This window comes from Vulpes vulpes, chromosome 15, assembly GCF_048418805.1.
Source record: "Vulpes vulpes isolate BD-2025 chromosome 15, VulVul3, whole genome shotgun sequence".
Taxonomy (NCBI): Eukaryota; Metazoa; Chordata; class Mammalia; order Carnivora; family Canidae; genus Vulpes; species Vulpes vulpes.
Genome location: NC_132794.1, coordinates 57,705,776 through 57,730,391, shown reverse-complemented (window position 1 = coordinate 57,730,391; position 24,616 = coordinate 57,705,776). Strand labels below are relative to the sequence as shown.

Genomic DNA, 24,616 nt, shown 5'->3' with positions numbered 1-24,616 from the left:
GGAAAGTGGAGGGGAAACAAGCTCACTGGGTGATCTTGCTCAAGTCACTTCCCTGAGCTGTGAAGTGAAAGTGAAACAGAAGAGGTGGTCATAAGGTCCCTTGATATTCTGACATTTGGAGCCCAGGCATGTATGGTGCAGACACCACAAAGCCTGTTAACCTCGCCTTCATTCTGCTCGGGCAGCTACTTTCAGATGACTGGGTGAAATGCAGCCGAGGAGAGGCCGTCCGCAGCAAGTTACTCAGTCCAGGGTTGAGGATGATAGGAACAGGCAGCCAGCCCTCAGCTACAGACAGGAGTCAGGAGGACCCAGGTCCTCTCAAAGAGAGACCATCATTCACATGGACTCCTTTAGACACCTCTCACCACCCAGCAGAACCCTTTTTCAAACAAAACTTCTATGGCGCTCAGCATCTAAACTACATACAAGTGGAACCTGTGCAGTAGAATGGGGGATGGCAGGCCCAGGTCCCTGCCCATGTGGCTCCCTGTCACCTTTCACTGAGGCTCCAAGGAGATCCTGTAGCTCTGGGAACTCCTGGTCTGGTCCACCCAGTCTTTCACAGATGAGAGAAGAAGGACCCAGAAAGGGTGAGTGACTTGCCTTAGGGCACACAGCCAATACCCTGGTCCCCTGGCTCCCATTTCCCAACAGTCCAATTTGGAGAATATTTTCTCTTTGCTATACCTGAGTTTGTTTTTCAGAGTGTCAAGGAGATAGATAGGACAGAGGATGGGAGTTCAGAAACACCAAGAATCGTTTACTTCCAGAACTTCAGTGTCATCTTTGTTCACAGGAGCTGGATTATTCCCTTGATCCAGAATCTCTGCCTCCGCTTCGGAACCCCGACATCCTCGTGGGTGAGAATGACCTCACGGCCCTCAGCTACCTCCACGAGCCCGCAGTGCTCCACAATCTCAGAATCCGCTTTGCAGAATCCAAACTCATTTACACCTACAGTGGTAAGGAGAGCAATTCTAAGAGCAGAACAACCTAGAAACACCATGTTTGCTGTCTAGAGTGTCCTGAGTACATTTTATATCATGTTGACATTAGAAATGTCAGCTTCTGCCAAAATGTATATTCAGACCCAGACATTAGCCCAGGTTTCTAACAAGCACAGACATTTGACCTTCAAGAGTCTGTTGTAAACAGAAGTGTCTAGAGGTGGGGAGAATCTTTCACAAGAGTTAAGATCAGACTCCCCAGAATAATATATCTGGATAAAGCTTGTGTTTGAGCGTCTCGCTGTATTTGATATATTAGTTACTTATTTGGGGCAATAATGTTATCATTATATTTACATTGATTGGAAAAACTGTTCTGTTTGAGGGCATTCCCATCTGTCACCTCATCCAACCCTGACAGTAGCCCAGAAATGTGGGTGGCAGCCAGGGAGCTGAGATTCAGAGCATTCTGTGACCTACCCAGAGTCACACGGCGGGTCTAGTGACCGGCAGAGCTGGGCTTGCTCCAAAGCGCCTGGAGAAGCAGGTGACAGTAGGAACCCCAGCTCTGCATCGGACGTCTCTCCCCAGGAATCATTTTGGTGGCCATGAACCCTTACAAGCCGTTGCCGATCTACGGAGATGCCATCATCCACGCCTACAGCGGGCAGAACATGGGCGATATGGACCCGCACATATTCGCCGTGGCCGAAGAGGCATACAAGCAGATGGCCAGGTAGCCTCCTGCTGGCCGGGGCTTCCTTTTTCTGACTTTGCTGGGCCCTCACAGTGGAGGGGACACATCTGGCACGCTCTCCTCAAGGTGACCATGAGACCCAAGGGGGGTGCCTGGGAAAGCAGACACCCCCCCCCCCCATCCTGTAGTAGCAAAGGACCATATGTGTCACCTGTCTAGACCAAGTTTCCAGGTCTTTCTCCCTTCTAGGTCAAAAGTCAAACCCACCAATCTGGGAATAGCAGCCATTTCTTTTGTGGTGTGTTTAGTTGGAGGAATATGGATTTCTTCTCCACTGTGAGGTGTTCAAGCTCTTTCGCCCATCCAGATCAGCAAAATCTTAGGATAGATAAGCACAGGTTTCAGATGTAGGAGATTTGGAGTTTTATCCTAATTTTGGCACCTGTTTTTTCTGTATGGCCTCGTGGAGTTCTCGTTTTGCTAGCAAACATTCATGAAAAGCCTTCTGTGGACCAGGCACCATGCACACATTCTTGTACATCATCTTGGGTGCCCTCAGACTAGCCTGTGATGGAGATGCCTGGGTTGTAAGCTGAGACTTGGGAGTCACCCACCCAAGGCCACCCAGCAACCAGAGCTGGGATGGGTGCTCAGGTTTTTTGAAAAGTATGAACAATGAAAACACCATTTTATCCATGTAGACCCATTATGGTTGGCAAAAGAACTTTCCAGGCAAAGGTCTCCTTTAAGTCTTGCAACACTCCTGTGAAGTCAGTTGAGCCGCCATCATTGCCCTCATTTCATGAATGCAAACCCCAGACACAGGGCCTGGACCTGCTGTTTACCACATCCTGGGCACAGCATCTGAGTTTCTCTGCCTTCATCTGTGAGCCAGATACTTGGAGAGCACTCATTCTAGGTAATAAGGAAGAAATAATGGTGGCGTAAACAAGGATAGAAGTATATGGCTCTCTCCTGCAAAAAGGCTGATGGGCTAATGGGCAGACTGGGACTAGCATGGCACCTCTACCAGTTGTCAGGGACCCAATGCCTTCTACATCCTCTGTCCCTGGAGTGAGACCTTCATCCTGAGGGCAAGCTAATACTTAGCCATCCCCTCCATATTCTAGGTGTTAGAGTGTCAGGGGAAGTATGTGCCCCTCTTGGTTAAGGAGACTTCTTGGAAACCCCACAAAACACCTCTGCTCCCAGCTCATTGGCCAGGACCTGCTCACACGGCCATGCCTAGTAGCAAGCAAAGCTAGAACATGTAGTCTTTCATGTGGGCAGCAGTGTGCCCACTAAAAATTGGGACATTGTGTTTAAGAAGGAGGAAAATGATGAATGTTGAGTAGAGATTTACCAATTAATAACCAGTTACTTTGGTCTTTGCCACAGCAAGTTTCCTTCCAACTATAAAATACCCATGGTTCTGGGATTTGCCCTGGCTTCCTGTAGGTCTCCTGGGCATCTCTGTGATTGAAGTCCACGGCTCACTGTCTGATGAGCCAAGGCTGCTCCTGGTGTCAGCAATATGATCTCACTGGAGCTAGAGGGCTGAGCCAAGTTCAAGCTTAAAAAGCCTGTTTTCTCTTGAGGTCTAACTGTAATAGCACTGAATATGATGTAGGCTTATGTTGGACCTGCTGATGCTAAACTGGAAGTCAGAAGAGCCCAGCTTTAACCCGTCCCCCTCCCTGTTTTGTCTGGCCAAGGGATACTGGGGGTGTCTGTCCCTTACCACCTTAGAGGGTTAGTTTTTTGGACAGGAGCTCTATCTCTGAGGTTCTCCTACTGTTCACAGGGAGGCTGCATGCCATGCATCCTAGGTCAAGTCACTTTACCTGTCTGTGTCACTATTGTACTCTTCTGTAAAATGGGTATATATGGCATAGGATTTTTTTTTCAAGGCCTAAAATAGAATGCTAAAAAAGTGTCACAGAATGGCTAGTATATAAGCAATGCTGGATACCTAGAACAGCATTATGATAAGATTCTATCATCATGTTATGAGATGAAAAGTTGAATACATTTTTTAAAGATCTGTAAATTATGTAGAACATGCTGGTTTACTCAGCACATATGTTCCCAAGCATATTTTCAATAATTGCTCTCCAAATAATGTCTTGAAGATGTTTTATGTTTATGTGGGGATACAGAGAGGAACTGGCCTCGGCCCGTGACACCTATCTTTAGAGACCTGCTTACAAGGATGGTGCAGGGCTAGCCTCTGGGAACTGGGTTTTAGGAAGTTTCCTACCCTGCCTAGCTGGTGAGAGTGACTCACTGTACCTAAATTGTGTAAATGATGTAGTTCATGCTGAGCACCTGATTTCCTTCTGAGCATCGAGAATTGTGTTATGTGCTCAGCAGAGGATGCCTATACGACCCGGCCCCAGTGAAAACCCTGGGCACCGAAACTCTGAAGAACTGCCCCCCCTCCCCGCCCCCAGTAGACAGCACTTCCCGTATGTTGTCAGGAGATGCTGGAGGAATTAAGTGTTTATGCCCAGCTTCCTCTGGCTTTGCCTGGCTCTGCCTTTCCCCTTGGCAAATTCACTTTGTATCTTTTGATATAATAAATCTTAGCCATGAGTGTGACTATGTGCTGAGTCCTGTGAGTCCTCCTACCGAGCAGATCACCGGCCTAGGAGAAGTCTTGGGGACCATTAACATGGGGGACAGAGCAGGAAACGGAGTGGTGTGTTCAGCTTGATTACTTAGGAAAAAAAACTAGGAGGACATTCACTGGAATGTTAAAAAAAGAGTTACCTTAGAGTAATGAAACAAAGTTTGTCTTCTTTCAGCTTGTCTGAATTTTTCTTCCTGAATACATATTGCCTTCTTGATAGGAAGAAACAAGCATTTTAAAAACTCTTTTATTTGCTTTAGAAACAATAAAAATCAGTCAATAATTGTAAGTGGGGAGTCAGGTGCTGGAAAGACAGTGTCCGCTCGCTACGCCATGAGGTACTTTGCCACCGTCAGCAAGTCCAGCAGTAACACTCATGTGGAGGACAAGGTTCTGGCATCGAACCCCATAACTGAGGTATGTACCTGGCGGGGGTGGGAAGCAGGGTCACCGGCAACAGTGTGTGATGATGGAGAGGTGGGTGGATTTGTGTATGTGTTATCTCCCCTAACTGGAGTCACTTCCCTTTAAAGATCATGGAAGTGAGGGCAGGAAAGAGCCAGAAAGCCTGTTCTCTGCTGGGATTTGAAGGAGCTTGGGGTAGAGACTGCTGCTGACAAGGCTCTCTCCTCAATCTGCTGGGCTAGACAGCAGACTTCAGGAGTTCCCTGTCTGTGTTTCTATCCCAAAGGAAATCTCTTCAACCACTGACAAGTGGTTCACTGAGACCAGTGGCATTTTCTAGCCAAGTGCACCAACTTTCATGAGCCAATCATTAAATATTCAGGAATTTTTTTGCAAGCTGCCTGTTAAACCTTTGGTAGTTTGACATCAATCATGGAGGGAATGTTTACACCTTACAGATTGGTAAATGCCACATATCAAGGCTCTTTCCTCTCCACTCCCTGAGAGCTGATCCATTAGCACAACGTTCATGAGGTCAGCGGTGTGGGTGAGGCCAGCCATGATAGCACTCTGGAGTAGGAGATGAGTAGGAGACAGCCCTCAAGGAGGTAGGGGCATCTGAAGGGCTCAGGGGGTGCCCACAGGCCAACTCTGACTGCTTTGCAAAATGGGGAAAGGATTGACTTAGATTTCTTTGGAAGCCTAGCAAAAAATTAAGACCATTAGATTCCTAGACCTCCTCTCTCTGTTTTCTCAAATCAAAATCATCAATGAATATTTATCAGGCCATCTGTTTTGTTTGAGCTGCTGTGCCAGATAATACAGGAAGTGATGGAAAAGAATACGACCCAGTCTCCAAGTCTCAAGACTCCTCCAACATAAACATACTTTAAAGTTAATGGAAACAATAAATCACAATCTGAGATAGCAGTAGAAAAGTCTCGAGGCACTTCCCAGTGGATAAATTTATGTGGTTATTTGTTTAGGGTTGGTCTCACCCACTAGATTGTAAGCTCCATAAAGGCAGGACCATGTCCACTGGGTTCACCTTTGCCACCCAAGCACGTGGCTCATAGCAGGGACTCGGTACATATGTGTTGTCAGAAAGCATGATGAGCTGGGCAGGAAGTGTAATTTGTGTGCATGAGAAGGGTGTTTCCAGATGGAAAGTGCTCAGGAGTGGGGAGGGGATGAGTAGAGGAGAGACAGAATTTAAGAGTAGAAGTAAAAAGCAAAAATTATGCCCAGCGTATGGAAATTATGGGAGAGGGCAGTTTTTTGGCTAAGTGGAAGGTCTGAGTAGGGAAGTAGTAAGAGAGAAGGATAGAAATGGAGTTTGGATGAAGGATGTGTTCTTTTAATTGAGCATCTATGATATTCAGGGCATGGATGTGTTGAGGCACTTTATATTATCTTAGGTAATCCTCCCAACTCTGCGAGTTGCATATAATTCCCATATTACACATAAAGAAATTGAGGCTTGGAAAGATGAAATAGCTTTTCTAGCGTTATACAGATAGCAGAAAAGGAACCTGAGGCCATGAAACATCAAAACTGGTGCTTTTTCTAATCCTGCCCAGTGTCTCCCAGCAAGACAGAAGAGAACTTTGAATGGCAGGCTGAGGATGTGCCATGTCCCCTGCGAGTTTTGGACTGCCCTCCTCACCCCCCTAACCTCCCTCCGCCAGTCAGACCTTTCCCCAGCATACAGGATTGGATTTTATTGAAACTGCTCCAATAGTGTTGATGCAAAAATCTTCTTAAATGCTATCGAGAAGCCTGTGTTTTGTAGGCTGTCGGAAATGCCAAGACGACCCGCAATGACAACAGTAGTCGGTTTGGGAAATACACAGAAATCAGTTTTGATGAGAGAAATCAAATTATAGGAGCCAACATGAGAACTTACCTGCTGGAGAAATCCAGAGTCGTCTTTCAAGTAAGGATAAAAAAAAATAATAGTTAAATTTCTGTTTCCCCAACTTTTAAAGTACTGTTTACATTTACATAGTCATTAGACAACCTGTGTTGCTCTGTGACAAAGAAGAGTTTTCTGTCTTTCATTTGCATTTTGGCTTATTTCTTTCTGTTTCTTAAAAACAAAAAATTGACAGATGTAATATCAGTAGAGTGAGATGAATTATGACTTTTAATTTCAGACACTTAAAAGATACTTAGAGTTTTAACAATCAAGTCTGTCCTTTTTTTTTTTTTTTTTTTTTAAGTCTGTCTTTCTAGAACACAAACAGTCCTTGAAACAGACAAAGCTGTTAGACTGGCTTTCCTACCAGGAAGGGAATGGGCTTACAGCTAGTGGTGGGGAGTTAAAGAGAAGAGCTCTTCTGTCAGTAAAGTAGAGACAATTCTCAAAGTTTTGGCCCAAGAGAGTAAGACTAAGCCTTGTACTGCAGGGAGTTTCTTAAAGTTTTCAACTAATACAAATTACATTATTTCTCATTTCACAGAATGTTTTCATTTAATAACATTTTCTCTTGGGTCCTTATTTGGGAGGTAACCTTGAGCCAGCCTAAGGGGAACAGATTGGGTCACAGTGTTGTTGACCAGAGAAGAAACCCAGGTAAGTGTCAGTGTCTATGGGAGTAGAATTGTCAGCCAGGTTAGGCACTTAAGACCCTTCCATTAAAAACCTCATATTTTTACTTGTAAAGGGCTGGTGTAACTTCAGGACTTTTCTTTATTTTACAGTCGGAAAATGAACGAAATTACCACATTTTTTATCAGCTTTGTGCATCTGCACAACAGTCGGAATTTAAACATCTTAAATTGGGTATGTGGTGTGTAATGTATGGAAATGTCTCTCTTCTATCTAGGGGCTTAAATGCTAGGTTGATTTCTTCTTCTTCTTTTTTTAAAAAATATTTTATTTATTTATTCATGAGAGACGCAGACTGAGAGAGAGAGAGAGAGGCAGAGACACAGGCAGAGGGAGAAGCAGGCTCCATGCAGGGAGCCCGATGTGGGACTCAATCCTGGGACTCCAGGATCTCCAGGATCACTCCCCTGGCCCTAAGGCAGGTGCTAAACCACTGAGCCATCCAGGGATCCCTGATTTCTTCTTATAGTAATATCACCTTAAAAATATTCTGTCCAAAGACAGATACTTGGGTTTTGGGGGTGGAATTGATGCACCTAACTAAGGAGATAGAATGAGGGGCAGAGTGATTCCAGGAGAAGAGACCCTTCAACTCTAGGATTTTTTTTTTCAAAGCTCATGGATGATGGTGGTCATCTAGCTAGAACCACCTGAATAAGGCCTCCCGACCACTGGGATTCGGTGCTGTAAATCCTTCAACTTTTATCTGAACTTCCTTGGATGTATGTTTTCTAATATGTATGACATATTTCCCTGTCTTCTGAGACAGAGTACCTCTATCATAATTTGAGCTTCCTTGATGACTCAAGGTCATTATTATTTATAGTTCTAACTACTCCCCATACTATAGAGACATAATTATTTGTCCTTTAGTGCAAACAGCTTGATTCCTGTGCTGTCACAGCTCTCCTCTCTTGATTGCTTGTGCTGTGTTGGTAGAATTATCCAGCGTGTTGGAGTTGAATGAATACCCTGCAATCTTGGAGAAGTTGCTTGCACTTGTGAAGAGTCTAAATTTCTTCAGATTTCGTATAAAGATAACAACCATGCCTGTCTACCAACCAGAATGTGAATAGTGAATTTGGAAGAACTTTCTAACTTATTATTCAAATCTTAGGTGTGCATAATCGTTATTCTCTTGCTTGTGGTGATAATTTCATTAGGGCATACATTTATCAAAACTCACCAAATTATACATCTTAACTAGGTACAGTTTACTCTGTGGTCAGTAAACCTCAGCCAAGCTGTACAAAATAGATATGGGAACAAAACCTATGAGCTTTGCAGTCAGACAGGCCTGTGTTTAAATTCTTGCCCTACATCAGCTTTGGGGCCTTGAGCAAGACACTTCACAACTTTGGGCCTTGGCTTCTGTGTCTGTAACAGAATTCTAAGGAAGAAAGGGAATAATGTGTGTCAAGTGCTTACTGTGGTGTATTCCATGTGAGCTTCCTGTTTTGCTTCTGATAAACATGTATGTACAAATTTCTGTGTCACAGACATAACAATCTTTTGATTTCAGGGAGTGCAGAAGAATTTAATTACACAAGAATGGGAGGCAGTACTGTCATTGAGGGTGTGAATGACAGAGCAGGCATGGTAGAGACCCAGAAGACCTTCACACTGCTGGGTAAGTAGAAATATCCTGTGCAAGGTTGTGTCCATTTTCTCTTTAAAAAAGGGTAGGGGGCACCTGGGTGGCTCAGTCAGTTAAGCATCTGCCTTTGGCTCAGGTCATGATCCTGCATCATTCATGTTCTCTATCTCACGTTTGCTCTCTCTCTCTCTCTCTCATAAGTAAATAAATTAAATATTTTTTTAAAAAAAGAGTGAAAGGCAGGGATGCCCAACATGTGTGTGTTATAAAGACTCCTAATAAACTCTAGTCTTAGGATGTGCCAATCAGAATATATTTGAGGCTAAGGGGTCAAGACTATACTTTTTCCTTAAAAAATCTAGAAATTAACTCCTTTGCCTTCAGGCTCACTGGTTTGCAGTGACAAACATGGGCTGTCAGCCTTGTGGGTGCTTTCAAGCTCCTCTGGGCCGACTTTGGAGAAGACTGGTGAATCAGCCCAGGAGGGTCCTGTTGACCCTAGTTGGCCTGATAAAATAGCAGACACTTACATGGAACTTACCATGTACCAGGTACCATCCTAAGCACTTCACTACCTGTATTAGCTTGTTTAATTTACAAGCACTTTATGAGGTAGACACTGGCATTTCCCCCTTTTTATAATAGGGAAATGGATGAGTTTCACTTTTTGTGTGTGGGAGGGGTATGGGAAGACAGAGAAAGAGAGATCTCAAGGGAGCATAAATGGTGGGGAGGAGCAGAGGGAGAAGGGGAGAACCCCAAGGAGATTGCCCACTGAGCACAGAGCCTGATATGGGACGACCCCATGGCCTGAGATCATGACCTGAGCCAAAATTAAGAGTCAGCTGCTTAAACAACTGGGCACCCCTCTTACAACATTTTTATATAGAAAACAAAATTTTGGATTGCTTGGTCTTTTTCCACCTTGCTTTTCTCACATGGAGCTCACGTTTGGGAAGTGTCTACCAAATGGCATTGATAAAAATTATTATCCACTTTCCCATAGTGTATCAGTACAGACCTTGACTCATAACTGTTAGTCAAAGCTTCCAATCAGTGTGAGACCACAGATTATTTTTACATCTTATAGAAAATACTTATTTCACCAAGTTGTTTTCATTGTTGTGGCTTGGGTGACTATATTTAAATAAAAAAGAGGAAGAATTTGAAGTTAAATATATCAGAGTAATAGGCAAGATTACTCCTCTGGACAATTGAGGATGAAACATTTGGATAATTGAGAATGAAAGCCAGTTGGTTTCCCAGGCAGAATTACCATCTGATTCTGCCCCTTCCAAATCGCTCCTCCTCCTCCTCCTCTTCTTTTCTTCTCCTCCTCCTCTCTCCCCCTCCCTCTCCTCCTCCTCCTTCTCCTCCTCCTCCTCCTCCTCCTTCTTTTTCTCTTATTAGGCTCCACACCTAGTGGAAGTGGAAGGCCTGAACTCATGCCTCTGAGATCAAGATCTGAGCTGAGATCAAGAGTCAGATGCTTAACTGAGCCACCCAGGTGACCCCCCTCCCTTCTAAACCACTTTAAAGAGAAGGATGATTTAAACAGTTTATAATAATAAGGTAAACACTTTTGGTACTGATTAACATTTTCCTAAAATAGTTAAAGTCATAATTTTATCTTTCTATAATGTGCTCTAATGAGAGGGATGTGTATGAGGTGGGATCAAGCAACCTAGCTCTGAAAGGCCCCAGGGGAACCTTCATCCACATGCCCTGTCCTCCTGCCCATCCCTACACTTCTGCCACTCTCTCCTGCCTCTATAGTGTTTCACCTCATGCCAAAATGATATAAGAGAAAAAGAGTAAGCTTTGGGAGTGATTCAAAACCTAATTGGCAGAACTCTACGGAGATTGCCCTTTCTGAGACTCAGTTTCCCAATCTATAGAATGGCCATATTCCTTACCCACAGGGCTCTCATAATAACTGGTAAGGAAATGTGTGTGGAAAGCCCCTGGTACCAGGCTGAGCACGTAGCAGGAGCTTGCTAAGTATAACTGCCTGCGCTTGGTCTCTATTTCCTATTGTCCAAGCCCTAACCGTCCTTTGAGCAAAACCATCCCCTTCTCGATGAAGCCTTTCCTAATCTCTGGAAATCATCAGCACAATTTTTTGCACCGTCTTATACAAATTAGATCATTTGCACAAATGTCCACACCAGCTGGGCCAGGATGAGGATGAGGCAGGAGAGACAATCGGGATACGAACTTGAAGGAGGCATTCAGGTGCTCATCTCAGGGTCAGCCCCTGGCACCTAGCTCGCCTCACCTGGCCCAGCCTTGCACACCTGGCCTAGATGTTTTGACAAAGCTTTCCAAAGCCTTATGGGGAGGTAGAGTAAAACAATCTACTGCCTCTGTGGTAGGAGCCCCATTCTCTGTAGGCTTCTTTCTCACATAGGCTGATATGGTTAGAAGTACTGGGGGCTGGGCGGGCATCTCTCTCCACACGGACTTCCTCGCAGAACACTGGTCTCGGTTGTGCCATGTTGTGGCTGGCTTCTCCCAGAGCCAGCTACAGTAGGCTCTGGAGGAATCTGTCAGACTTTTTATGAACCAGCCTCAGAAGTCAGGCAGCATCACTACTGCCATGTGCTAATGGTCAAAAGCTCAGACTCATACATAACCCACTGTGAGGGACTGCACAGAGCATGAACCCTGGGAGGGTGGTACGCTGGGGGCCTCTTTGGAGAGTAGCCCCCATGCCAAGCTATTAGGCATATGGTGAGGATTATGAGATAATGTCTACAGTGGTTTATGGGGGCGCCTGGGTGGCTCAGTTGATTGGACAGTCGACTCTTGATCTCAGCTCAGGTCATGATCTCACGGTCCTGGGATTGAGCCAGGCATCAGGCTCCCTGCTCAGTGGAGAGTCTGCTTGAGGATTCCCCCTCCCTCTCCCTCGGCCCCCTCCCCACGCATGTATGCAAACACTCTCTCCTCAAATAAATAAATTTAAAAAAATAATAAACTGGTTTATGAGCTATGACATGCTGTATCAATATGAAAGATCAGTATATATTTAATGAAAACATGACTTCACTGCATGAATCACTAAAAATTGTCCTAGACCAGAGGTCAGCAGATTGCTGCCTGTTTTTGTAAATAAAGTTTTATTGGAACATAGACACTCATTTGTTTAAGTATGGTCTATGGCTGTTTTCATGCATTGGTGGTGGCAGGGCTGAGTAATTGTGATATAGACTGTACAGCCTCCAAAGCCTGACAAAAAACATTGACTGCCCTGTATCTTGATGATAGAGTGAGAGTAGTTGATGGATTCCTTAGAATTTTCTTACAATATGTGAAGTTTCACGGATGGACTTCATGAAGCCATCTTAGCTTCGCCCTTGTGTGTCTCAACATGGAAGTCCCCCTGTGATGCATGCCAGGCCAAGAAATTTGAGTAGACTGCAGAGGTCCATTTATTGTCGTGGAGAGGAACCCGGGTGACCTCACTGTGACTTTGAGATTGCCATCACCCTGTGATTTCCACAGCCAATGACCTCATTCTGTGTGTGGTTTTCGTGGTCTTTAAACCTGTGCCATACAACACAGCCACAAGTGACTGCATTTCATTTTAATTAAAGTGAAATAGCCTTAAAAAATCAGTGCTCATAAGCACATGTGACAAAATAGCCCCCATATTGGACAGCACAAATACAGAACATTGTCTTCACGTCGGAAAGTTCTAAACAATAGTGCTTCCCCTAACAATGTGAGAATGTGCTGTACTGCCTGCCCTGCTGGCCGTGTTCTCTCGTTTGTATCTCAGTGTTCTCTTTCTTAGCTGGATCTCTAGGGGAGACCGCCTAACTTGAATTAGGTACACTTATAGCATATTTGGACAGATCACCCTTTTTAAAAATGTAATTGCTAGATAAGTACTTGGTTGATCTGTCCATTGCTGTGGTTTGTTATGGAACTAGGATAGAAAAATTAGCGGCGAGGTCATCTGGTTCAGTATGCAAACCCATTTCTCCACATACCCAGGAAATAGACCTCTGGAGTCTGCTCAGATTCCTTTGCTTGGCATGAGGTTGTCAGGGAGCCTCCATGTTATGCACAAGGGGACGAAGGTCGGATGGCTTCATGAACCTCACGGGTCTTTTCACATATTGTGGTGGTGGCTGGCATTAAACTGTTCAGCTATGACATGCCCAGGGTGACCTAACCCTTCTATGCCTTAGTTTCCCCCTCCATAAAATGGGGACCATAATGAAGCTTGCTTCATATGGTTGTTGTAAGCATTAGATGAGATGATACATGGAGAGTACTGGAGTACAGAGTTCCATTTGCTTTCCTTTCCAGTTCTGCCCCTAAGACACCTTAGCTAGTCATGGAATTACCCCCTGAGGAAGCAGAAGGGGATAACTTTGACCAAAAGCTCCTTTCCTTTGTTCTGCTGACTCTCATTTAATTTGCCCTCTGATCCTTGCCTGGCCATTTAATCTCTGACAGAAAGAACACCCTGAAAGGAATCACACTTAGCCTGGAACTCAAGCTCAAGGTACTTGACCATTGTACTTCATATTGAAATCAAACTCAGGCCAGCAGTGCTTTTGCATGACCTTGTCTCACTAAAGAGAATTACTTCACTAAGATCTTTTTATTTTTATTTTGTAAGATTTTATTTATTTATTTGACAGAGAGAGAGAGAGAAAGAGCACAAGAAGGGGTAGAGGAAAGGGAAATGGAAGGGGTAGAGGGAAAGGGGTAGAGGTAGAGGGAAAGCAGACGCCCCACTGAGCAGCCCTCCCCGCCCCAACACAGAGCTCAATCCCAGGACCCTGGGTTCATGACCTGAGCGGAAGGCAGACGCTTAACCCACTGAACCACCCAAGCACCCCTCCACCAAGATCTTAAATTCTCTCTTTCACATCATTGCTTTGGAGTTATTTCACTTTCGTGGGTTCTGGAAGGCATGGTATAGTTAAGTGATTTAATTATAGGCCGATGACGTAGTGAGTAGGAATGCTGAACCAAAGATTCCCAAAAGGCATGTTTTTCATTGCTTTTCCTCCTCACTTACCTGCCAGTTATCATGCTGGTGGCCTACGGAGGGGGTGGGGGTCGGGGTGTAGGTGGAGCTGGGGGCTGATTTCTGTTAGAGGCATCTGTCCTTGAAATAGAGGTGTTAGCTCCAAATGGGAAGACAGAAAATGCCTGGACTCAGCCTGAGCTGGAGTCTTCCATATATTTTTGGTTTGATTTCATTTGATCTTTGAAGGAGATAAGACTCTCTAGGTTCTGAAATTATTTAAGAACCTGACCTAGCTGCTACCGAAAGAATCCAGATGTCCCCAAGTGAGAAGCAGAGGGTGGCTGTGGCAGCTCTTCCTCAGCATTTAGGGCCTGCTGCTTTTTGCTTGGGGGAAGGGGGAGGGCATCACAGGTGTCCGTGACAGCTGCCCTTCCCACGCAGACCAGGGAGCAGGGACATCTACATGAAGGAGCCTCCCCCACCCTCCGAGGATATCTCCACACTCCACACTCCACAAGGCTCTGCAGTGTCTGCAGAGTCGGTGCCTCGCCCCACCCACCACACTCCTGCTTTGCGGTCCTGATCTAGCAAAGCCCAGTGCACAACTGGCAGGTTCCCTATTGTGATTTATGGGTCTTAGACACAAAGTCCTTCCTAGTAGCTAGTGTGGTTTATTTTTGGCTCCAGGAAATGTGCCCATGCCCCATGGTGACTGAATATGTTATATATTCATAATTTATATGCCACCTGCAACAGCCAGGGTCCCAATGGGAAATACAGGGGCCATTTAAATTAGGATATAAGGAGGAGGGTTTATCTATGAAAGCACCAACTACAAAGATGTGGGCAGGTCTAGGGGAGCTATAAGGGGCAGTAGGGAGCCAGGGTCAGCAGCAGAGCTGTTCGCTGCTTTTCACCATTTGGGCATGGAGGTATTGCTGGAGCCAGAAAGGAGGGTTGAGGAAAGTGAGCACCGGACCAGGAACAGTGACCTGTCAGTTGGCAACACTGACAACCTGAAGCAACTTTGCAGGGAGAGAAACCTCTTTAGTGCTTCTCTCCTCCCAATCCTGCTCTCCTGCAGGAGGTCCTCATGGGTCACACCCACCCAGAGGCCAGAGGACATGAGAGCCTATGGCCTTGATGCAGACAGTATAGCCCCCCTGGGGCAGAGAGCAGCATGCGGAGCTGCAGGGGCAGATGGAATCCATCTGGCACCCCACCACTAGAATTCAAGGAATTCAAGAAAAATAAAACAAAACAGAAAACCCAGAGTGAAAATAAAGGAAGCACATCACATAGAATAAACGAGAGCTGATTCTCTCAGGAACCTGACATGAGATGGTGATGTGGGTATGAATTCTTGTGTTGCACTTCTAGCAGCGATGGCAAAAGGGGAAACCTAGCGGGCTGTCGAATCCACATGTTGTGTCATCACAAGTCAAAGTGGCAAGGATGGTGAACCGGATTCTCTCCAGGGGCTGCTTCACGTTCCTGTCCCTGGTCTTGGCACAGACTGTTCTAGAGTGTCCTGAAAGAATTCAGATGCTATCTTACTAGTGATTAGGTAAGGGAAGACATGCAGTAATCCTAATCTGGAAATGTTTTTTTTTTTTTTTTTCAGGTTTCAAGGAGGATTTTCAGATGGATGTTTTTAAGATCCTGGCAGCCATCCTGCATCTGGGCAATGTGCAGGTCACAGCGGTGGGCAACGAGAGGTCCTCAGTTAGCGTAAGACACTGGCTTGTTTTTACCTTCCTGTGTTCAGAGGGTCACCCGTAGGGCATCTCATGGTTACCCTGCTTCTGCATTTTAGCACCAGGCCCACTGGGTCTTCTGGGGAGACCAGTTGTCAGGAGCAAGGAAGCAAAGAGTAAAGTGGCTGGCTTGTAAGAGTAAAAATTCTTCCCCTTGTAACAGTAGAGGAGGGGAAAATACATTCTCTGTGTTTTTCTTTCATTGAGTAAATTTTACTAAGTACTTGCTTTGTGCCAAGCCCTGTTGCAAGCTCTGGAGAAACAGTAGTGAACAAAACCAGACAAGAAGTGCTTCATGGTGCTCATGATCTGGGGGTAGGAGGTGGAGAGGAGGAGACTCGAGCACCACTTATGGGCTCTGGCCACTGGTGATGGCCATTAGAAAGGAAAATGAAGCGGAGTCAGGGGAACAGAGGGGCTGTGTCTTTTGTGTAGAGCATTCAGAGAAAGCCTTGCTGGTACAGTGGCGATGGGCAGAGGCCTGATGATGAGAAGGTGAACTGTGCCTGTATTGGGGTGGGGAGAAAACATTCAAAATAGAGGGAATAGCAAGTGCAGAGGCCCTCAAGCAGAAGGTGTTATTTAACAAATAGAAAAAAATGTCAGGTTAGCCAAAGAGGAGTGAGTGAAAGAAAGGGTGATAGATGAGGCCAGAAGATGTGTGGGGGCAAGGAGAGGGTGAGGTCATGTAGGGCCCTCAGGACACTAAATATTTTGAGCAAAAAGGACACCTCCCACCTCCTGACACTTGCCCACATTAGGCACCCATTGTGCTGACTCTGTCTCTCTGGAAATATATTCCCATGTAAATTTGTGACAGATTTTTTTTTTAATTTAATGAACACAGGTTAAGTTTATATGTGTGTCTCTTTGATGGAATCATGGAAAAGTAATCCTCAGTAGGGGCATGTGTTTGGTTCTTCTCATAAATAGCCACGCAAAGAAGAAAATAACACATAGTAAAAAATGCTTCTAAGGAATACCAGATCACCTGACATTTCAAGCTTTATGTATCCCCCCCCCCCCTCTCTCTCTCTCTCTCTCTCTCTCTCTCTCTCTATATATATATATATATATATATATATATATATATATATATATATCTGGTCAACTCCCATGACCATAACAAAATACCAAAGGCTGGGTGGCTTCAACAACAGAACTTTATTTTCTCACAGTCCTGGAGGCTGGAAGTTCTAAATCAGGGGAACAGCATGGTTGAGCTCTTGGTGAGGTTTCTCTTCCTGGCTTGCAAACATCCCCCTGCTTGCTGGGCCCTTGCAATAGAGAGAGGGACAGAGAGAGCTCTAGTCTCTTCCTCTCCTTAGAAGGGCATTAATCCCATTGTGAGGGCCCTACCTCATGGCATCATCTAGACCTAATCACCTCCCAAAGGCCCCACTCCAAACACCATCACGTTGGAGGTTAGGGCTTCAACATATAAATTTTGGGAGGAAGTGTTCAGTTCATAGTATAACGATACCTGTTTTCGAGTGCCCAAAGGAAATTCAGTGGGAATGGTAGATAATTTGGTACACTGGTCATTTTCCTGCTCTCTAGAACCTGCAGTTCAGGGAAGAGAAAGAACCAAACAGAGTGGATGGAGGATGTGGGCTTTGGCTCAGTGCTTCAGTCCTGTTGTCCTGTGACCAGGAAGTAATCCTCCTCCCTCTCCTCAAGCACTCACACTAAGCGCCCCCCACCACCACTACCGCCCCCCCAGCCCCGTGTCCATCCCTCACCCAGTTGGTCAGTTGGCATGGGACTGGGAGTTTCTGGGAGGGGGGACAGTAGGCCTGGATAGGAGCCTGGTGTGCATGTGGTGGTGGTTCTCCCTCTGTGCCTTCTCGATTACCTCCAAGAAACGGGTTTCTGCCTTTGTTCTTCTCAAACTCCATAGACTGAAGGTATGATTTCCACCCAACAAATGCCCTTGCACTGATCTCTGTCCCATGAAGTTTGTTATGAAGGTAGTATTTTGGAGGAGGAGTTAAAAATGATAGACTAAAAATCCTTTGTCTATCAATCTGAGGAGACAAAGTCTCTGAAAAAGAGGTAGAATCTTGAGAGCAAATTACCAGTTCTGTAATGAGTGGTCCTATCTTTGCAACATACATACCATTGATTTGCATCGGAAACTTGAAATATCGAGCAAGCCCAATCTGGCTGAAGTCATTTTTTAAAAAATTGTTGCCCCTTACCCTTCCCCCTGCAGCTGCACTTGTAGCTGAATGTTTTGGACTCAGATGGTTTAGTTCCTTCTTAGAAGGAAGAAAACCCATGGCTCTGCCAGTCTGTTCCCCAGTGAAGAGGTCAGGCATGTGAATACAAGCTTTGTGTTCTTGAGATGTTGGTCAGAAGGGGTGTAGGTGAGCAGCAAGGAGGCGGCAGGACTTTTTTTAGATTGTTTGCTCTACTGTAATCTGATGCTTTTTAAGTGCAACCTTATGGCTTTCCCATTGGCTGTGATGGTTTCTACAGATCAGCCTTCCCTAGGAAGTTCCCTTGCCCAAGGGGAACGATCGTGCTCAGTCACAGGGGTCACATCTCCTTGCCATGTGACAAGGACTCCTTGCCCATGCTGGCTCAAGACAGAGAGGAACAGACCTCTCCTTGTCTCTGACCAGTGGGGCAGCTCTCATGCCCCAGCTGGGAGAGACGCAAGATTCACTTTGTGTGGCCAAGAAGTCTTCCACACATTTCTCCTCAGTTGAGAGGCCAGCTCTGTTAAAGGAGCCCCACTGTCAGGTTCTCTGACAATGACATCTAGGTACCTCAGGGCTGGACCACCCACACAAACCCTGACCACACAGGTAGGGACAGGGTGAATGACCATGCTGGCAGGTAGTCCGAGCATGTTACAAAGGGAAGAGCAGAGCCTTGAGGCTGTGTCCACATGCAGAGGAAGGGGAGGGTTGCATCTGTGGCCTTACTCACTGCTGACGTTCTTTGGCCAGAATGAAACCCCAGGTGGGATGCAGTCCAGAACTCCCTGGCATCATCATAGCCATGCCTTGATGCAGGCTCCATGCCGCTGCGGCCCTCCTGCTTTCCTCTAAGGCCTGGTCATTCTCATGCCAGCTCATCCTTGTCTCTGGCACAGGCCTGGATGGATGCCCAGGGGCCCCTGCTGGGTGGGCTGCTGCTGGGTTAGAGGGCCAGACACCCCTAATGGGGCTTGTGCTTGTGTTTGAAGGAGGACGACAGGCACCTGGAGGTGTTCTGTGAGCTCCTGGGCCTGGAGAGGAGCAAAATTGCTCAGTGGCTGTGCAATCGCAAAATTATCACAACCTCCGAGACGGTGGTGAAGCCCATGACCAGGCCCCAGGCCATCAACGCCAGGGACGCACTGGCCAAAAAGATCTACGCTCACCTGTTCGACTTCATTGTGGAGAGAATTAACCAAGCGTTGCAGTTTTCAGGCAAGCAGCACACTTTTATTGGTGTTTTGGACATTTATGGGTAAGATTCTCTTCTGTGAGCCTGTCTTTCCTCATTGAAATGTCAAATGCCCATTATTTTTAGATCATTTTGTTCTGGTTTCTCATTTGTGTTTCACATGATCAGAAAGGTGGTGGTGTCTGTGTTTGCACTTGTGGATGTTAAGTTCCGTCCCCTGGGCTACAGCGTGCTTATGTAGAGCAGGTTACATAGATGCTGAACTAACAGTGACCTGCACCAAGAGGCTTCTGTGCTGGGTGGTCCCCACGCACTTTCTGCCTCTCAAGCAGAGGGGAAACAACCAAGGCTTACACGCAGAAGTGTGTTGGCCATTGCTCAGCTGGTGGTAGAGCCCATGTCTGGTTCTCTGTGGAGGCCTCATGAGGGGGTGGAGCCCTGACACAACTCTCCCATTTCAAAGGGGCCAAACGACAGCCCTAGACATCCTGTGCCCTGCCTGTGCTCACAGGGTCAGAGGTGGGCGCAAAGCCAGGGCTCTGACAGCCAGCTTTGCACACCAGAATCCTCTTCCATTCTCGGACCCCAGCCCGTCTCCAGCTGGCATAATACCATTGAGGACAAAGTTCTCACCACACTGGAGTTGCTCTTCCTCCTCTTTGCCTGGTCCTCCTTTTTCTAAATCCAAGGCCACATGTGTGCCCAAGATGCTTATAGCATCCCCAGATGGCATGAGTGAGGGCAGGCCAGCGTGGAGGCAGGCTCTGAGGCTTCTTGGTGCTCAGGCTTTTGTTTGTCAACAGCTGCCTTCAGATGCTCAATGCTTCACCCCTCCCAGGACCAGTCCTGGTTTCTCAGGCAGATCATTCCATTCAAGGTGTCCCCCTCAGCCTGGAATATGTTCCCTCCCACCCGGTGAGCAGTAGGCCAACCCCTCCTCCCCATTCAAAGGGGAGAGCCCCCACAGCAGATGGGCCGTGATGATGCTGTTGAACTTTTACCCAGGTGCAGAGAATTGGCTTTCCCATAGCTGTGTAATGTGAGACAGTGCCTCAAGGGAGGTACTTTGTTTAATTTAGATTCTGAGTTAATACATGTGACTCCCAATTAATAGCGTATGTCAACAGTTCTAAAATATTGGTACGTTACTGGGATAGTCTAGTAAATGATTTACCTTGTCTTGTGCTACAAAGAGGATTTGAGGAGCCAGTGAGAATCTAAGTAGACTTTTAAAAAGAAATAGTCTTTTTAAACAATGGTCTCTATTATTGGTAGAGTTATGTGATTGCTATAGTATTCTGTTCTTTTCTGTGTTTTTAAATGTCTTAAAAATAAATAGTCCTCTAAGGATATATTATTCCATTCAGTCAACACCTATTTAAGTGCCAGACATGTGATGGGTGGGATTGATAAACAGGATAGGCATATGGCCCATGTCTTTTTGGGACTTAAATTTTAGTGGAGGAAGCCGGCAGGCAATTAGAGATTGGGATGGTTCTTGTGATGGGAATAAGCAAAGAGCAGATGGATGTGCCAGAGATAACGGGGGCCAGGGGAGAGAGGAGGCAGCTGAGTACACGCAGTGAGTGAGGAGTCAGGCAGGCAGGAGTCAGATCCATGGGATAAGGAATTCGAAGTTTTGGTTAAGTGAGCAAACCTGAGACAGTAACTAAATTTATAAGAACATGCTTAGAGTAGATCTTAAATTAAAATTTTAAAATTAAAATCCTCTTCAAAAACTCTAAAGGTAGAGTGCTTGCTGCCATGTCAGAACTAACGGGCCCCTCTAAAAGAATGAGGTCCTTCCTGAGTAACAGTGCTGCTGCTGCCTGGGCCGAACCCTTTCAGGCCTCTCCCCGTCTGGCATGCTCCTGTGGATCAGCCCCGGCTCACGCACGCCAGGCAGCTTTTGAGAGAACTGGGCTCAGTTGGACCTGGAAATACAGCAGCCTCAAAGGAGAAGTTACGAGCACTGAAAGTGATGACAGGCAAAGCTGTGAGCCTTGAGGTTTCGGCTCAGAACAACATGAAGCCTTGTGGTTCCCCAGCCAGTCGGCGTCTACGTGCCGTGCACCCAGCGTGAGCAAGGCCCAGGGCTGGGGGTCAGGACCCGGAGAGGGAATGCTGCGGCACCACTGTGTGGCCCCAAGAAAGTCACAAGACCTCTCCAAACCTCGTTTCTGCCTCTGTAAGCTGGGGCCCCTCGTGCAAGGTTATGATGAACTTCAAATGGAAAAAATTGTGAAGGCATCTTAAGAACCATAAGCATCATTCACATGTGAAGTGTTGTAATAGCGAATGTGCTTCTGGCATTTTAGGTTCAAGATTTAGGTCCTTCCGTGGGTTTTGAACTTTAGATCTGAGGGCCTGTTTTTGGAAGGAGTGTATGTAAGAGGACAAGAAAATAATTGATATTTGATATTCCACCCCTGCTCTAGAAAGCCTCCCCTTTGGCCCTGGCTGTGGGCTGTGGAGCACCACGAGGCCCTCTGGACTCACCCCCAGCCCGAGCTATGTGGGTTCTACTCGCTTTGAGTCACCCTGGAGCTGTCTAGAGCACCATCCAGGTCCTCAACCCACTCAGAAATTCCTACCTGAGCCAATCTGGGTTAGTCAAGTGGGATTCCCAGGGAACCTGTGGTTGGAGCCAGCAGGAACCACTCACGATCAGAGCCATTAAGAACCAAGGCTTTGGAGACCCCAGAGCTGGGGTCAAATTGCTTGTCTGGCACCACTTGCTGCTGTTGGCCTCTGGCCCTCAGGTGTGACGAGGGGTCCCGGCTGGTCCTGCACCCTGGGGCGCGTCAGGGTTAAGTGAGGTGGCCGAGCACCAACCCCGATACCTGCAGCGCTCAGCTTCCTCCTGGCAGGAGCGTTCACCTGGCTGGGAGACAGCCCACACCAGGTTACAGAGTGAGAGAGTTCACGCGCCAGTTCATTCCCAGCTTCCCTTGGGGGTCGGGCGGTCTCACAGCCAGCCCAGTGCTAGTCCTGGTCACGGCCAGGAGCTGAGCGACAGCGGCCCCGGGGGACAGCCCTGCTTGTGGCCCACGCACAGCTCAGGGCAGCGCTGCCTCCACCTGCTTCCTGTTTCTCTCACCACCTGCCTCCTCCCAGGCCCTGGGTTTGCAACTCTAGAGACAAGTATTCAAAGTCTGAAAATAGACGCCACGGCGTCTGCTGTGCTGTAGGCTCTTTACTGACCTTGCCCTTGTCTTCCAAACCCTGAAGGGAGGGGCCAGGCCGTGGGGAGGCAGAGCTGTGCCGCCCCTCACTCAGCAGAGTGGGGAACAGCGGCCTTGTCCGCCCCCCGCCCAAGCATAGGTGCTGGGGGCAGGCAGGTTCTCCGCTGAGTCCGGCACTCCCTGACCTCAGGCATGCTTCGTGACCTCTCGCAGCCTTAGCTCCTCATCCACAAAGAGAGTAATTGTTTGTGGGCGCTGTTATGTGAAGCAAACGATACAGCCCACTGTGACCAGCCTGTCATGAGGCCGCCTCAGGGTAGGTGTTTTGTACACACCAGATTCCTTCCAGAGGCCGCCTGGAAAAAGATGATTTATAAACTGCCAGGATATTAAAACCAGAAGCTATGAAGCATAGTTAAAACTTGCAGAAAACAACCAACTTTTAAACTATGAAGTTTGTCAAAAAATGCTTATCTGTAAACAAATGTATGTGCCCTGCACGGATGTTTTAACTTGTTCAAACCATATTTCAGTTTTGAAACCTTTGACGTGAACAGCTTTGAACAATTTTGCATCAATTACGCTAATGAGAAGCTGCAGCAGCAGTTTAACCTGGTAGGTGACTCTTCCGCCTTCTTGAAACTTGGTTCTCAGCCCTGCGTGTGCACCACGGCCTCTCCTCAGAGGAGCCCCACGCTGGGTCACTGCACCACCTTGTGGCCCTGTCTTGAAATCACACCTTCCCAGCCTATTCCATCTAGCCGCCTGGCCCGATTCTCAGCCGAGTCCACCACCTGCCTGCACCTGCTCACAGACCCTCTGAGCAGCCGGACCAAATGATGGAGTTTCCTGAAGGCCCCAGGGCCTTGCAAGCCTCTTTATGTTTGCACCTGCTCCCCTCTGTGCCATAACCCACTGGCTCCTGTCCTTTCCCCATCCCTTCTTCTTGATCTGGCAAATTCCTGCTCATCTGTTGATATTAAGCTTCTCTCAAACAATTCCTGAAGAAAAAATAGTATGACATCGTGGAGAGCATGGACTTTTGCTCAAAGAGAACTGGCTTTGACTCTCTGCTCTCCCACCTTCTTCTTCTGAGACCTCAGGCTCAGAACCTCAGTTTCTTCTTTTGGAAAAACAAGTCACGGGTATCGCCTGCCTAATATTGTTATGAGGAGTAGACCTAACATTGAATCATAGTCAGTAAGTGTTTCTTTTCTTTCCTTTTGCGCACTTTAGAATTAATCCATGTATAACATTAAATTTCACCCCATTGCAAATTTATGTTTTGTTAGCATTCTCAAGGATTCCCTAGAAGTTTAGCATTTCATAACTACAAGTAAAGCTTATTCCAGGTAGATATGCTGCATGACTCACCTGAAGTCACCCCACCATCCTTTGCATTCCCCTCCTCCCCCATCACTACTCTGCTCTCTCTGCCTTGTATAAGAGTCATGTTTCTCAACCTCCTATTGGGCTTCTGTGGTGGCACAGGGATCTTCTGTGGGAGGCTTTCTCCTTGCTACCCCTTCTCTCCCCACCACCTGCAGTTAGGATGAGCCCAAGCCAGACCTCTGGGGAGCCTCCCTGGCACCCTTATGGCCTGAACTAGTCATGAACAAAGTTGTCCACGTGTTGGCTTCTGACACTGGCCTCACAGCCAGCATTCTCAGGCAGGCTGGCTCCCACCCAGCCCTAGAGGCTGCATCTGTCTTGGAAAGCGGCAGTGCTGTGAACAGGGAGGGGTTGCAGGACCACCCTGAGTGGGCTCCGTGTTGGAGGCAACAGGATGTGGGGTCCCACTCAGACCAGGTGGGAGGATCATGTCAGGAACTCTGCAGCATCCATCATGGGTATCTGCACCTCAAAGTCTTCCCTAAACATTACAAACCAGTCAGGTATCTGTGTTTTCCAAATGCTCATGCCCTGGACTTTGGAAGCACACTTTAATGTTCTATTTTATTTACTCTATTATTTTCTGGATTTCCAGCATGTCTTTAAACTTGAACAAGAAGAATACATGAAGGAAGATATCCCTTGGACACTGATAGATTTTTATGACAATCAACCAGTTATTGACCTGATTGAAGCAAAAATGGGTATTTTGGAACTACTGGATGAAGAATGCTTGGTAACTTAAATTTTTTTGTTGTTGTTCAACTTCTGCCTAGTAACAGATGAGAATATTACAAACTGGATTTATGTGTGTATGTGTGTGTGTGTGTGTGTGTGTGTGTGTGTGTGTGAATTCCTGACATGTTACCCAATTGATGATGTTAATGTTGGGATAGCAGTCCATAGCAGGAACCCCAGAGGGCCAGCTGAGCTTCCCACCCTCTTCATGTGTAGCCCACCTTTAGGTACTGTGCACAGCATCTCAGGTCATGTCCAGC

At 46.7% G+C, this 24,616-nt stretch overlaps 1 protein-coding gene across 5 annotated transcripts in view; it reads left to right on the top strand.

Moving 5' to 3' along the window:
* Positions 1 to 24,616, top strand: part of MYO5C (myosin VC) — a 93,534-nt gene that overhangs the window by 14,401 nt on the left and 54,517 nt on the right. For all 5 annotated transcript variants that reach the window (XM_072738560.1, XM_072738559.1, XM_072738557.1 and 2 more), the window contains exons 3-12: positions 800 to 965; positions 1,542 to 1,686; positions 4,540 to 4,696; positions 6,477 to 6,620; positions 7,388 to 7,469; positions 8,818 to 8,925; positions 15,510 to 15,616; positions 18,839 to 19,104; positions 22,760 to 22,841; positions 24,214 to 24,354. In XM_072738560.1, the coding sequence (XP_072594661.1) occupies positions 800 to 965; positions 1,542 to 1,686; positions 4,540 to 4,696; positions 6,477 to 6,620; positions 7,388 to 7,469; positions 8,818 to 8,925; positions 15,510 to 15,616; positions 18,839 to 19,104; positions 22,760 to 22,841; positions 24,214 to 24,354 (1,398 nt within the window). The remainder of the gene's footprint in view (positions 1 to 799; positions 966 to 1,541; positions 1,687 to 4,539; positions 4,697 to 6,476; positions 6,621 to 7,387; positions 7,470 to 8,817; positions 8,926 to 15,509; positions 15,617 to 18,838; positions 19,105 to 22,759; positions 22,842 to 24,213; positions 24,355 to 24,616) is intronic.